We start from the raw sequence: 14,535 nt of genomic DNA, 5'->3' as shown, positions 1-14,535 counted from the left end.
ACACAACAATGATGAAACAACAAGAACCACAAAAGGAGAAAAATGGAGCAGTGGATTCGTGGTGCAGGCACCGAGCCCAGGCAATAACCCTGGAGGCGAAACAAAAACAAAACCAAAAAAACTAGTCAGGGAAATCAGGTGGTAGCTGAGGGTTAAGTGCACATGGCGCAAAGTGCAGGGACCAGACTAAGGATCCCGGTTCAAGACCCTGGATCCCCACCTGCAGGGGAGTCGCTTCACAGGCAGTTTAGCAGGTCTACAGGTGTCTATCTTTCTCTCCCTGTCTCTATCTTCCCCTCCTCTCTCCATTTCTCGCTGTCCTATCTAGCAATGGCAACTTCAATAACAACAACAATAACAACAACAACAATGAAAAATAACAAGGGCAACAAAATGGAAAATAAATAAATAAATATTAAAAAGTATAAAAAAGAAATAAAAAATAAAATAACTGTCATAAAGGAAAATGGCTAAATTCTCAAATTTCCCATTTGGAATCCAGTTCAGGAATGGCTGCAATGGTAAGTATTTAATTTCCATAAGTAGCATAAAGAAAGCAGCAATTCTAAGCTTATACTAGAAAATGAAATTTTCTCTTGCTTACAAATGTATATAAATTCACTGAAGTGAACTCACATCATATATAAAATGCCATTTCATACCCAATTGGAGGACTAACTCATGCCATAGTTTCCAGTCCTTTCTTGTTTCCTTTCCAGGGCTCTTGACTCTAGCTAGTTTGTAGACATCTTCACTCCCATCTGCCATTTCAAACTATTGCCAAGTCTGAGCTTTATTTTTCCATCTACTACACCAGTAAATCAATCAACTGCAAATCTTACTCACATGTCAAATATCGATAATTAATGCACATGAACTTTCAGAAAAGATAGGGAGAAGCCAAGCTGTCTCTCAGGCTTTGTGAGAACTGTGGTGGTTGGTAGAGGGGACGGGACCCAGCACTTTGGTGATGAGTGTGGTATGTGAATATATCCCATGATATCTTACAATCTTGTAAACCCTTATTAGCCCATGATTAAAACTATTCAAAAAAAGGGGGGGTATAGAATAGATGAAAAAGTGCCAGAAGGCATTATTGTTGTTATAGAGAGCTGTTTGAGGAAAGTGTGTGTGTGTGTGTGTGTGTGTGTGTGTGTGTACTTGACTGTGATATATAATGTTTTCTTACTGCAGATCACAATAAAAAATAGTCCATTTTCTCTTCTAATTCTAACAGAAGGTGACCTCTTTGATGCATACCTTATGCCATGCCTTAATTCAGGTACATGCCATCTCCTGTCCAACCTTCTGTAATATCTTTTAACAGATCGCTTCTGGCCTCCCAAGTTTATCACCCTCCATCCTCTAATCCATCCATTACAAACCTCTAGCAGACTCCATCTGAAACAGTCAATAATCATTCTTCCTGATCTCAACTTCTTAGTATCTCTGGCTAGTTTGAGGACATTATCCAAACTCAGTTGTCTATAGTTGAAAGGATTTTTTGATGCGCTCTATTTAATCATCTACAGTGGTTTATTGGATCGACCTTCTCGTGATGCATCCCGTGAGTACCCATTTATTGGGGAAACTAACGATCCTTCCTAGCCGACTGAATCCACATGGATCCCAGTCACTTTCAAAGCCAGCAACAAGCAGCTCCTGACAGCTTTCAACCTGACCTGTTGACTGGCTACGGAAGAAGGGCAAACGCTAGAAGAAGAAGTGGTTTATGTGCTGAAGTTAATCATAGTTGTAAAACCATCAAATGATCTGGTTTTTATGAATATATTTATTTATTTATTATTAGGTAGAGACAGAGAGAGATTAAGAGAAGGGAAGACAGAGAGGGAGAGAGATGGAAAGATACCTGTAGCCCTGCTGTACCACCCGTGAAGCATTCCCCCTGCAGGTGGGGGTCAAGGGCATGAGCCTGTCCTTGTGCATGGTAATGTGTGCACTTAAACAGGTGCACCACCATCTGGCCCTCCAAATTACTTTTAAATGGAAAGAACGTAACTTTTAAAAATAGTATTATGACTATAAATGCCCCAGGAAATCTGAAAAGGAGCCCTAGGCTTACATTGCTATGTATTAGGAAAAAACAAAACAAAACAAAACAAACAAAACTATCTTGCTGAAGTCGCTGTTACTAGTTTTTTGTGAAATATTCAAGCCAATATCCTAATTAATACAATGTTTATTGCAGTTCTTTTTTTTTTGGACTCTGATTTTTTTTATTGGGGAATTAATGTTTTACATTCAACAGTAAGTACAATAGTTTGTACATGCACAACATTCCCCGATTTCCCATATAACAATACAACTCCCACTAGGTCCTCTGAATCCTTCTTGGTATTGCAGTTCTTAAGATAGAATAGTATGTGGTCTGGGAGGTGGTTCAGTGGATAAAGCATTGAACTCTCAAGCATGTGGTTCCAAGTTCAATCCTGGCAACACATGTACCAGAGTGATGTCTGGTTCTTTCTCTCTCTCATCCTATCTTTCTCATGAATAAAGAAATGAAATCTTAAAACAATAAAATTTCTTTTAAAATAAAGATAGAATAGTATGAATAGAAACCTAGAAACCTTGGCAGGTAATCCTCTGCTTTCTTATAATACATTCCAAATGAACAATTTCTCAGTACAGATCAATAGACCTACATTTTATTTATGAATATGAAACTCCTAGATCAAGTTTTATTATCTTGGGGAAAAAAGAGTTTTACATTTTGCCTTTGTTTTTATTTGTGATTAATAGTGTTACAAGATGTAAGATTACAGCCTAAGTTCCTGCTTTTCTGATAAGAATGCCTTCTATTTCTCTTCCTAGTTCATGAGAACTTAGCTCACACAGATGATTATTTAGACATAAGTTTATTAATATATTGACAAAAGCTTTTCCTTATATCTCTTGCTCTATTATATATATATATATCCACCAGCGTTATCCCTGGGACTCATTGTTGCACTACTAATCCACCACTTCCAGGGATGTTTTTTCCTTTTTGTTTTCCCTATATTTATTTAGTAGGACAGAGAGAAATTCAGAGAGGGAAAGAGGAGATAGAGAGATAGGGAGGAAGAGAGAGACAGACACCTGCAGACCTGCTTTACCACTGGTGAAGCTTCCTCTCTGCAGGTGGCAAGGGCCTGGTCTTTGTGCACGGTAACATATGCATTCAACTGGATGTGCCACCACCTGGTCCATGAAATAATTTCTTTTTTTAAAATATTTATTTATTTATTTTCCCTTTTGTTGCCCTTGTTTTTTTATTGTTGTTGTTATTAATGTCATTATTCTTAGACAGGACAGAGAGAAATGGAGAAAGGAGGGGAAGACAGAGAGGGAGAGAGAAAGATAGACACCTGAAAACCTGCGTCACTGCCTTTGAAGCGACTCCCCTGCAGGTGGGGAGCCGGGGGCTCGAACCAGGATCCTTAGGCCAGTCCTTGTGCTTTGCGCCACATGTGCTTAACCTGCTGCGCTACTGCCTGACTCCCCACAAAATAATTTCTATTACAACATCTCTGCCTTTTCATATTCTGTGATTCCCTTCTCTTCTTTGTTCTGTTGATAAATTCCTACTAATTCCTGAAAAACCTAGACTGTCTGCTCCTCTGAAAGCCTTCCCTTATTGATCCCTCCTCCTTCTACACACAATTCTGATCTTGATTCCTATAACTTATATGGAATAAGTCTCTCTCCTGAACATGAGCCCCTGAGGGAAGGACGGAACCCTTTTATGCTTCAACAGTGCTGGGTGCAGCCAGAGTCCTCAGTGAGTATTGATAGAGTTGATTGACTATAAAGCATCATTTTTAAATGTACTTAAGAGTTTGTAGAACTTTTCATCTGTGACCTCTGTTGCTTTGCTAAGTCTGAGAAACCAGAAGCTGTTGATACAGAGATAAATATTAAATAATCATCTTGCATGAGTTATTTAATTTTTCTGAGCTTCAGTCTAATCATTTTTTCCCCCCACCAATATTATCACTGGGGCTCTATGCCTGCACAATGACTTCACAATTCCTGGAGGCCACCCTATTTTTAAATAGAGAGGGAAAGACAGAAGAGAGAGAGAGAGAGAGGGAGACAGAGAAAGATACCTGCAGCACTATTCTACCATTTATGAAGCATCCCCTTTCTACAGGAAGGGGATCAGGGATTTGAACCCAGGTCTTTGCACATGATAACATATGAATTCTGCTGGATGAGCCACCACAAGCCCCCCCATATTTTTATGCCATAACTCTACTCAAAGATTCACTTTATATGTGGTTCTCAATATAATAAATCTAAATGGCTTGTGATCAAAGAAATAGTTCAGGGGGTAGGATGCACAGTTTGTATGCAGGAGGCCTTGGGTTCAATATCTGGCACCAGGCATGCTAGCGTGATATAATTTTGTCTCTCTCATGAAGTAAACAAATATTTAAAATACTCAAGAAAAAACAAATGCTTTCACTTACTAATAACTATTTATTAAAACTGTACTTGCTTTAAGGACATAGTGGTGAACAAAGCTAAAAGCAATATTCCCACTCTCAGAGCAGCTATTCCTCAGGTTCCTCCAACATACTGCCTTGTTCGATTATCCAGCTTCATCCAATTCAGTCCTGAGAGACTCCTTACTATTTCCTAGACACTGGTTTCCCAGTGTCTGACCTTTTGTTTGCTCTGCTTACACTACTCAGCTCTTGTAGCCTATGTTGATGATAAAATGTAATGTAGTTAGTATATTACAATATAGTCAGTACCTGGCCTTTGCGTTTAATTCACACTCAAATGCTATTTCCTTGAGGAAACTATCCCCGATGTAAATATATATATATATATATATATGTGTGTGTGTGTGTGTGTGTGTGTGTGTGTGTGTGTGTGTGTTTTCATTATTTTATTCATAATTCATTTGAAAAGTGACTAAGTTTTCATTCAAACATATCTCTTGATAACTATTGCAAATATTTCTTGCTGTCCAAAGTCTGTTATGAATGATCTGAGGTAAAACTTATGTCTTCTTTTGTACGTGAGCATGTGTGTGCGTGCTTGTGTTTGTGTGCGTGTGTATGCTAGAGGCTAATGATCTCCTATTACTCTCTCTCACTCACCCCTTTTAATATTAAAGCCCTTTATAATTTATCTGGGTACATGGCTACCCAGTTGCAGACTACGTGTCTCAACCTTCTTTGCAACATAGCAAGATCACAAATGAATTTGGTGCTTAGGAAGTTAACAGGAATAATATAAGCAAGCTCTAAGAACTGCTTGCCCTCTACTTCCTTTTTCTCTTTCCCATGAACTGGAACATGTTAAGAAACTGGTCAGTCACATTGGACTTTTTCAGGTGAGACCAAACCTAGCAGATAAAGTAAATCAAAGGAGTTCCTGTAGATCCCTACTACTTTTTTTTTTTTAAAATAATGCCACCAATTATCACTGGGATTCAGTGCCTACATGACAAATCCACTGCTCCTGGCAGCCATTTTTCCATTTTATTTTATTTATCTTTTTAAAAATAATTATTTATTTATTTTACCTCCAGGGTTATTGCCGGGATCTTTGTCCACTGCTCCCGGAGGCTATTTTTCCTCTCTTGTTGCCCTTGTTGTTTATTGTTATTGTTATTGCTGTCATTGTTGTTGGATAGGACAGAGAGAAATGGAGAGAGGAGAGGAAGACAGGGAGGGGGAGAGAAAGGTAGACAAACACCTGCAGACCTGCCTCACCTCTCATGAAGCGACCCCCCTGCAGGTGGGGAGCTGGGGGCTCAGACCGGGATCCTTATGCCGGTCCTTGCACTTTTAACCCATTGTGCTACCAACGCCCCCCCATTATTTATCTTTTTAATAGAGACAGAAAGAAATTGAAAGGAAAGGAGCAGACAGAGAGAAAGAAAGGCACCTGTAGCACTGCTTCACTGCTTGTGAAGCTTCCCCCCGCAGGTAGGGACTGGGGGGCTTGAACCCAGGTCCTTGAACACGATAATGTGTGCTCACTACTGTGTACAACACTGCCTGGCCCCTTCTGCCATGTTTTGGGGCAGACAATTCTTATCCCACTGGCTGACCTATAGGCTTGACTCTTTTTGTAAGAGAGAGAGACAGAGAGAGACAGAGACATAAAGGCACTCCCCCTCCATTTGTATTCTTTTCTGTGCAACGGCAGGAATTAAATCCAGGGTCTTAAAAAATCAAGACATGAGCTCTATGGCTGAGCCACCTCTTTGACCCTAAGACTCAAAATTTTATGAACAAAAAAAAAGGGAAGTGGGCCGGGCAGTGGTGCTCCTGGTTGAACACACATTCAATATACAAAGACCCAGGTTCGAGCATTAGTCTCTACCTGCAGAGGGACAAGATTTTCAAGTGGTGAAACAGGGCTGCAGGTATCTCTCTCTATCTTTCTCCCCATCATCCCCTTCCCTATTGGTTTCTGGCAGTCTCTGTGTAATATATATAAATAAAAGCAACAAAACAAAAACTAAACAAAGAACAGTTTTTTTTCTAAAAATATAACTATCTTGAAGTCTCTATTACTAGTTGTATGTGAAACATCCAAACCAAAGTCTCAGTGAATGCAATGCCTCTTACCATTATTAACATAGAATATTATGAGTGAAGTGACAGGTAAGTACCAATTGAGTTAAGTTTCTGAATTTATTTTTTAAAAATATTTATTTAATTTATTTATTCCCTTTTGTTGCCCTTGTTGTTTTATTGTTGTAGTTATTATTGTTGTTGTCGTTGTTGGATAGGACAGAGAGAAATGGAGAGAGGAGGGGAAGACAGAGAGGAGGAGAGAAAGATAGACACCTGCAGACCTGCTTCACCGCCTGTGAAGCGACTCCCCTGCTGGTGGGGAGCCGGGGTTCGAACCGGGATCCTTATGCCGGTCCTTGCGCTTTGCGTGGCTGCGCTTAACCCGCTGCGCTACAGCCCGACTCCCAAGTTTCTGAATTTAATGATGTAAGTATTCACTAGTAAAGTGGTTTCCCCCTAAATGTTCTGTGTTCTCACTTACTATAAGATGAAACAGAAGTTCTGATATTTTTCTACTGAACTATATTCAGGTGTTAGAAATATAACACATGGTCAATCTGTTCTCTTCTCCTGATTATCACTGAAGGCTTTTTGCAAGAACTCTCTCCAGCAGAACTTGGCATTAAATATTGAGGATTTATTTTTAAAAGTTTCTTTATCTTTATTTATTGGATAGAGACAACCAGAAATTGAAAAGGAAGGGGTGATAGAGAGGGAGGGGGACAGAGAGACACCTGCAGCACTGCTTCACCACTTGCAAAGCTTTCCCCCTGCAGGTGGGGGTTAGAGGGTCAGAACTGTGTTCTTGCATGTTGGAATGTGCACTCAACCAGGTGTGCACCACGTGATCCCAATATGGATTACTTTATGTAATCGAAAAACTTACAGCTTGTGTAATGACACATGGTCATGACTGATATCATAGCTATTTGTGCCACCCACTAACTGTGCCTCCACCTATTCGGACTGAAAAGCAGAGGAAACACATACCTCCAAGTCTCCTGAAATATTGGCCCCAGCAAGAATCCCAGTAGCTGCTGGGAAGAAGATGGCAAATACAGAGAAGAAGCCTTCACCTTTTGTGAAACTTGGCCCAAAGTTTTCAGCGAATATGGATGCTGTAATACCAGTAAAGAGAAAACTATCAGGTAGACACTCTTTACAGAGTAGGAAATAAAATTACCTTTGGTTTCTATAACCTATATTCAAAATGGAACAGTTTTGATTAAAAAAGTTGATGCACACCTTGTGAACATTGTGAAATATTTGCCAAGAGTCAACATATGAAATATAGAGATTCAGGTTCTCAAAGAGAGAGCTCTAAAAAAAAAGTCAATGAATTTTTTTTATGCCAACAGAGACTTGCAGTCATCTGGCTTTTTTGAATCAAGAAGACTGAAAAAACAGGAAGTGGAGAATTTTCTCAAATATATTGGCATATCCACACATATGCCACACACATTCAACTCCCTTTCCCATGCATATGGCTGCATTCTCTCATACATAAATGTCCTTAAATGGTGCTTTTCTGTACCTTTAAAACACTATATGAGAATCTTGCATGAGGCTGTGCTACAATTTTGACTTTGAGATTTTAACCTCTGGCTCACAGAGATTGAATCGTAAGTCCATATATCAAATTTTCATTTCTGGGAGAATAATATAGTGGGGGATCTTTCCTCAGAAGATAATATTAACACTTGAGCTGTCACGAAGTGCTTATGTGAAAAGGAGCCAACATGGAAGAAAAACAGGAAGGAAAAGGAAGAGACAAAATGAAGAAAGGAAAATGTGAACAAAAAACCTAGAGGGGTGGGCAGGGGAGATAGCATAATAGTGATGCAAAAGGCTTTCCTGTCTGAGGCTCTGAGGCCCTAGGCTTAATCTCCAGCACCACCATAAGCCAGACTTGAGGAGTGCTCCGGTGTCCCCACCTCACCCCATTCTATTCTCTCTGTAGCTCTCCTCTATGAAAAATAAATAAAACAAAAATTTTACAAAAGAACTGTGATAAGAAAAAGTATCTGGGATGATTCAAAAATAAGGAAGGAAAATTTAAAGTATCAGAAAAATTACAGCAAAAACTGAAAAAATGAAAAGAACCAAAAACAAAAGAAAGTTAACCCACGAAATAATGGGTATCTTTTACAAAGAAAAAGACTCAGGAAGAAAAAGGTGATAGGCTATAAAAAAGGAAACAAATACTGACAGCTAAGTAAATAATGAAAGAAAATGTGGAAAAAATAAAACAGCTACTAGTGAATTATTGAATAAGTTATAGTAGAAAACTTGGAAAGAGTAGGTAGAATAGAATAAGGGAGAGAAGTCAAGGGAGAGAGAGAGGAAGAAGAGATGAGACACCTGCAGTACTGCTTCACCACTACTAACCTTCCTACCTGCCAGTGAGGGGTCAGAGGTTGGAACCCAGGTCCTCACACATGATAATGCCTATGCTCATTCAGCCCCAAACCACAGTTTTTTGTGCTTGAAAGCCTGACAGTGACAGATAACTAGGCCTTACTATAGGAGAGTAAAGAGGGAAAAAACAAAAAATCCTCAAGAGGGAGTAGGGAGGTTGACAGTATTTGATTTTAGTGCTCTCGGAGACTGAGCAAATTGAGCTGTGTTCTTTCCTTATATAGAGAATACAATTTCTACTTCTGGACAGCAAAAACAATCTGTCATACTTTAGGGCTTTCAAATCATTTTCCCATCTACTATCTGATTTGCTTCTCTGAATTCCCTCTGGATGTTATTGTTATTAAACACACCTGAGCAGAATGATAGGAGACTTAAACATACCAGATGATCCAATTTGCCAGAAAACAGAAGGACTGAGATTCACTCTGGCTATTACTACTCCCTTTCTTTCTTCCTTCTTTCCTCCCTTCCTTCCTCTCTTTCTTTCTTTCTTTCTTTCTTTCTTTCTTTCTTTCTTTCTTTCTTTCTTTCTTTCTTTCTTTCTTTTTTTTGCCTCCAATAGCTGGGGCTGGGTGCCTACACTATGAATCCACTACTCCTGGTGGCCATCTTTTTTCCATTATTGTTGTTACTGCTGCTGTTGTTGTTGGTTAGGGCAGAGAGAAATTGAGAGGGGAGGGGAAGATAGGGAGAGAGAGAGAGAGATAGACACCTGAAGACCTGCTTCACTGCTTGTGAAGTGACCCCCCTTGCAGGTGGGGAGCCGAACCGGGATCCTCATACGGGTCCTTGTGTTTGGTACTATGTGCTCTTAACCCGGTGTGCTAGCCCCCGGCTCCTCACTCTGGCTATTCTAACTCCCACTCCAAGCTCTTCCTTGAACCACAGTGGCATTTATTTCAGTGGGAGTCATGGGGATGACAACTGGGGGTGGGGTAGGATAAGAATCATCTGGCACATGTACCTTGGTAATTAAAGAAACCTCTGGACTTTTTTTCGTTGTTGGATGGTATAACTGTTCCGATGAAGAAGTTTGCGATAGCAATGAGAAGAATGATAAGGAGAATCACTTGAGCCTGAAAGAGCAAAGAAGAACAAATGAAAACTAATTTAGTAACTTTTTCACATCACATGTGCCAATCAGAAAAATAAAGTTGATTGCATTACTTTAGTTAAGACTTTGTTATCCAGACTAAGGTAATGAGTGTACCCAGATAGAAGGACATCTTTGATTAATATTTTATTTTAATATTAATCAATGCCCATTTTCAGTGTGGACTGCAAAAAAGAGTAGGAAACACAAAATACCTTTCAATTACAATTCTTGTGATTCTTAATGCATTTGGTTAAGCTGCATTGCCAGGAGTGACTTGGATAAGATTTCTGGAAGGCTGACTAGTCAATGAGTTTCTCTTTTTAAAAAAATAATTTTAAAGCTTTATTTATTTACTAAAGAGAGGTAGGGAGAAAAACATAGCATTACCAATCTGGTACATGCAATGCCATGGGTTGAACCCAGGACCTCCTGCTTGAGAATTCAGTGTTTTCTCAACTATCCCATCTCACAGGCTATGCAAGTAGTCGTTATTTAGACCCTCCAAGATTCCAAGGGATTTATTTACTTGGCAATTGCATGTGCTCTTCCTTCTGCTAGTGATTCTTTGAATAGCTATTTCCTTCTTGTCATCTTTTAAGCCCCAGCTACTACTTCCTGAGAGAGACCTTCTGTTGCTATTGAGTCTGCATAGTGATAGTGAATGTCCATAGAGGTCTTACGATAAAGCAGATGCAGTTTTAGTTTTGCCAGTGTTCTTTCAGATAAATAATACCACCAACTGCATAAAGTAGTGAGTTGTTGGAAATGTCATGATGCATTTTTTTGCATAAATATCAGAAAAATAGGTGGTCGGGTGGTGGCACACTGGGTTAAGCACACATAGTACAAAGCGCAAGGACCTGTGCAAGGATTCCCATTCAAGCCCCCTGGCTCCCCACCTGCAGGGAGTCACTTCACAAGTGGTGAAGCAGGTCTGCAGCTGTCTATCTTTCTCTCTCCCCTCTCTATCTTCCCCTCCCCTCTCAATTCCTCTCTAATGAAAAAACAAAAAAGAAAAATATGTCATAACTTTTCCCACAGTCCCATAGATTTTACAGCAATGGAAGCACAGAAAGGTCAAGCAATTGTCTAAAGGTTATATCCCCATAAAGTAGATTCAAATCTTGGGGCTCTAACTATAGAATTGGAGTTTAAATAATACACTTTACTGCTACAAATTATATTGCCTCTGTTTGGAAATAAGTAATGAACGGTAAGTTTACTTTCATATTTTTATCTCAGTGCTTGTTTATATCCTTCACAAAACCATTTTATTATTATCATTATCATTATATATATTTTATTTTATTTTATGTTATTTTATTTTATTTTACCAGATCACTGCTCAGCTCAGGCTTACGGTAGTGCAGGAAACTGAACCTGGGAGCTCGGAGCCTTAGGCATGAGAGTCGTTTTTCATAACCATTATGCTATCTCCCCAGCCCCCACAGAACCATTTTCCATTTCACATTTTCTTGTTTCTCTACCTATTTATTAATCCTCTAAGAAGAGGTACATACTAAACTAAAAGATATTGTATCTGTTTTGGTCCCAAAATGGATACTCAGTGCTTAGTATCCACATGATAGACTCACAATCCATGTTAGTGTAATGTATGAATGCACACCCCACAAGTAAATGCCATATGGGAAGGTTTCTTGTTGCCTTATATAGGTGGGAGGCTCTGGCCATCTTTCCCTTTCTGGTGACTACTTCAAGTCTGGTTACTGCACCTCCAGACACACAGGAGTGGTTTCAACTGCATCATTCTCCTCCTTATTCAGAAATTAACTGTTTCATTACTAATAAAATCCTGATTTCCCTAATTTCAGGACTAGAATCCCCTGCTTTTAAAAAAATTTTCATTTATAAGAAAGAAACATTGACTAAACCATAGGATAAGAGGGGTACAACTCCACACAATTCCCACCACCAGAACTCTGTATCCCATACCCTCCCCTGGTAGCTTTCCTATTCTTTAACCCGCTGGGAGTATGGACCCAGGGTCATTGTGGGATGCAGAAGGTGGAAGGTCTGGCTTCTGTAATTGCTTCCCCACTGAACATGGGTGTTGACAGGTCAGTCCATACTCCCAGCCTGCCTCTCTCTTTCCCTAGTGGGGAAGGAATGCCCTGCTTTTTTTTTTTTTTTAAGCTGAAATACTGGGTTTCACAAGAAAAAGATAGTTCTACCTATTACTTTCTTCCAATACATTTTTCCGGGATTCAACTCTGCCATGGATTCATTCTCTGCCATTTCTCTGGGATTTAACACCCACAGGCAACATGGGTTTCTAGGGATGTGGTTGCAAGATATAGGCTTCTAGAGTGTACTATTACTAGGATCATGGAGTGGTCAGTGCATGCAGATAGCAGTAATCTTAGCTGTTGTCTTGTTGAGTTGATAGCAGTAATCTTAGCTTGTTGTCTTGTTGGTGTGTGTTATGATGGCTTGGGCCCTGCATCTCTGGTGCTTTCATATTCCCCTCAGTGCTAACCTGAAACTTTTACCAGACCAGTTAATGACTGCAATTTTTCTAAAATGTGGGGTTCCTTCCATTCCTGTCATTTTTTTTTTCTGGACCTGACCAGTAGCTGCTGTTGATAACCTCATTTTAAGAAATTCACCTTTGCTTCCCATTCCATTCCAGCTACTGAAATTCCCAGAAGGATCACCACTGTGATGGAGCCTATTATTCGGATGTCATTGGTCGGATCCACCATCATTGAATCACTTTCCTGAAAAAAAAAAATCACTAAAATGGTTAGGGATGAAGTTGTCTTCCCTGTCTGTCTTATCTGTATCATGTGACCGAGAGAAGAAGTACAGTGCATTAATGCCTGGGGACATCTAGGATAATAGAAAAATGAAGTACTTAATACATTTGAGAAGATTAAGAAGCATTTTTCCCTCAGTGCTAATAAGCTTTTGATAGCCCAGGTTAGGGTTGGAAATTTTAGATATTTATTCTAGTCACAGCTTTTAAACTATTATAGCACTAAGTAAAGTTATGTGTGTGTGTATACATATTTTGTTTCAGAGGAATGACTAGCTGTTTCTATGTCAAGAGAGAATCCTAGAGGAATTAAACTGAGTGGTTTCCAGTGTGAGTAATGGAGAATAAGTGATATTCATTTAAAACACAAACTAGATAATGCATCTCTTGAAAATATAGTCTATGAATTATATAGTCTATTCACTTACTCACCTACTTTTCAAATAGAGGTAATTCTACCAATTGAATTTGGCAAATATTGTCAGTACGATAAAAGGAGGACTAAAAATTAGTTCATACACCAGCTAATTAACATGCTCACCTAGGAAATATGCATGCATAATCTAGGAAATGCCTAGTTTCCTGCAGTTATTCCCATGTTTGAGCTTTCCTTCCCTTTAAAAACCTATATCCAGGAGGCCGGGCAGTAGTGCACTGGGCTAAGTGCACATAGAATGAAGCACAAGGACCCATGCAAGGACACCGATTTGAGCCCTGGGTTCCCCACCTGTGTGTATGGGGGTGTTGCTCAGAAAGCGGTGAAGCAAGTCTTCAGATGTCTTTCTCTCCCCCCTCTCTATCTTTCCCTCCTCTCTCAATTTCTGTCCTATCCAACAACAATGGAAAAAATAGCCACCAGGAGCAGTGGATTTATAGTGCAGGCACCAAGCCCTAGCTACAACCCTGGAGACAAAAAATAAAATAAAATAAACACCTATAGCCATCTTAATTTTCTGGTTGACAGTAATACTCATTCTTTATCCATATTTCATATTTTAAATTATATTTCATGTTTATTATTTCATTTGATCTGTACCACACTATGAAATCTATAGAACAGTACCATCGGCCCATATTTTAGATGTAGAAAACAGGGTTCAGGCGAATAGAAGGACTCATCCAAAACTGTCTCAGTTGGTCAGTGTGAAAGCTAGAATTTCACATTCGATCTGACTTCAAGCCTAAGGTGCCTTCAATTATACTCATTGTATATATTCTGCAAAACAAATCTGTTTCTTCTCAACTTGCCACTGTGCCATCCCCTGATGCCCTGAAAGAACAAACTAAACAGAATTATCTTGCTGAGATAAAGAAAAGAAAAACTTTCAGTTACCTTAAGAAGGTCTACCACGGTCTCAGCAAATCCCACCACATACATGGCAACAGCTACCGCATTGGCAAAAGCAAAGATCAAACCTATAGACCCACCAAACTCGGGTCCCAGGCTCCTTGAAATAAGATAGTAGGCTCCACCTGAAAGAAGAAATGAAATTGATTCACATTCCAGAAATTCTGAAATAACTATTCTAATATACTTTTATAACTTGTTCCTAATTCTAGGAATCATGTATTAACTTTCATGCATAACTTACATCCTTTCTTGTATTTTACATACAATTGACTAGAGAACTAACTACTTTGACATAGTAAAACCTAACTTACTATGCACAAATGCACAAATGGTACAAACATGAACA

General features: G+C 39.3%; 1 protein-coding gene across 5 annotated transcripts in view; it reads right to left on the bottom strand.

Annotated features, from left to right (window-relative positions):
* The window catches only part of SLC12A1 (solute carrier family 12 member 1), a 122,641-nt gene that overhangs the window by 78,996 nt on the left and 29,110 nt on the right, over nt 1-14,535 (bottom strand). For all 5 annotated transcript variants that reach the window (XM_016185650.2, XM_016185651.2, XM_007517317.3 and 2 more), the window contains 4 exons: nt 14,172-14,311; nt 12,690-12,800; nt 9,931-10,042; nt 7,536-7,663 (listed from right to left, as the gene is read on the bottom strand). In XM_016185650.2, the coding sequence (XP_016041136.1) occupies nt 7,536-7,663; nt 9,931-10,042; nt 12,690-12,800; nt 14,172-14,311 (491 nt within the window). The remainder of the gene's footprint in view (nt 1-7,535; nt 7,664-9,930; nt 10,043-12,689; nt 12,801-14,171; nt 14,312-14,535) is intronic.

The sequence above is a fragment of the Erinaceus europaeus genome, chromosome 16 (genome assembly GCF_950295315.1).
Source record: "Erinaceus europaeus chromosome 16, mEriEur2.1, whole genome shotgun sequence".
Lineage (NCBI taxonomy): Eukaryota > Metazoa > Chordata > Mammalia > Eulipotyphla > Erinaceidae > Erinaceus > Erinaceus europaeus.
Note: the sequence above shows the minus strand (reverse complement) of the source record. Positions and strands in the feature narration are given on the sequence as shown.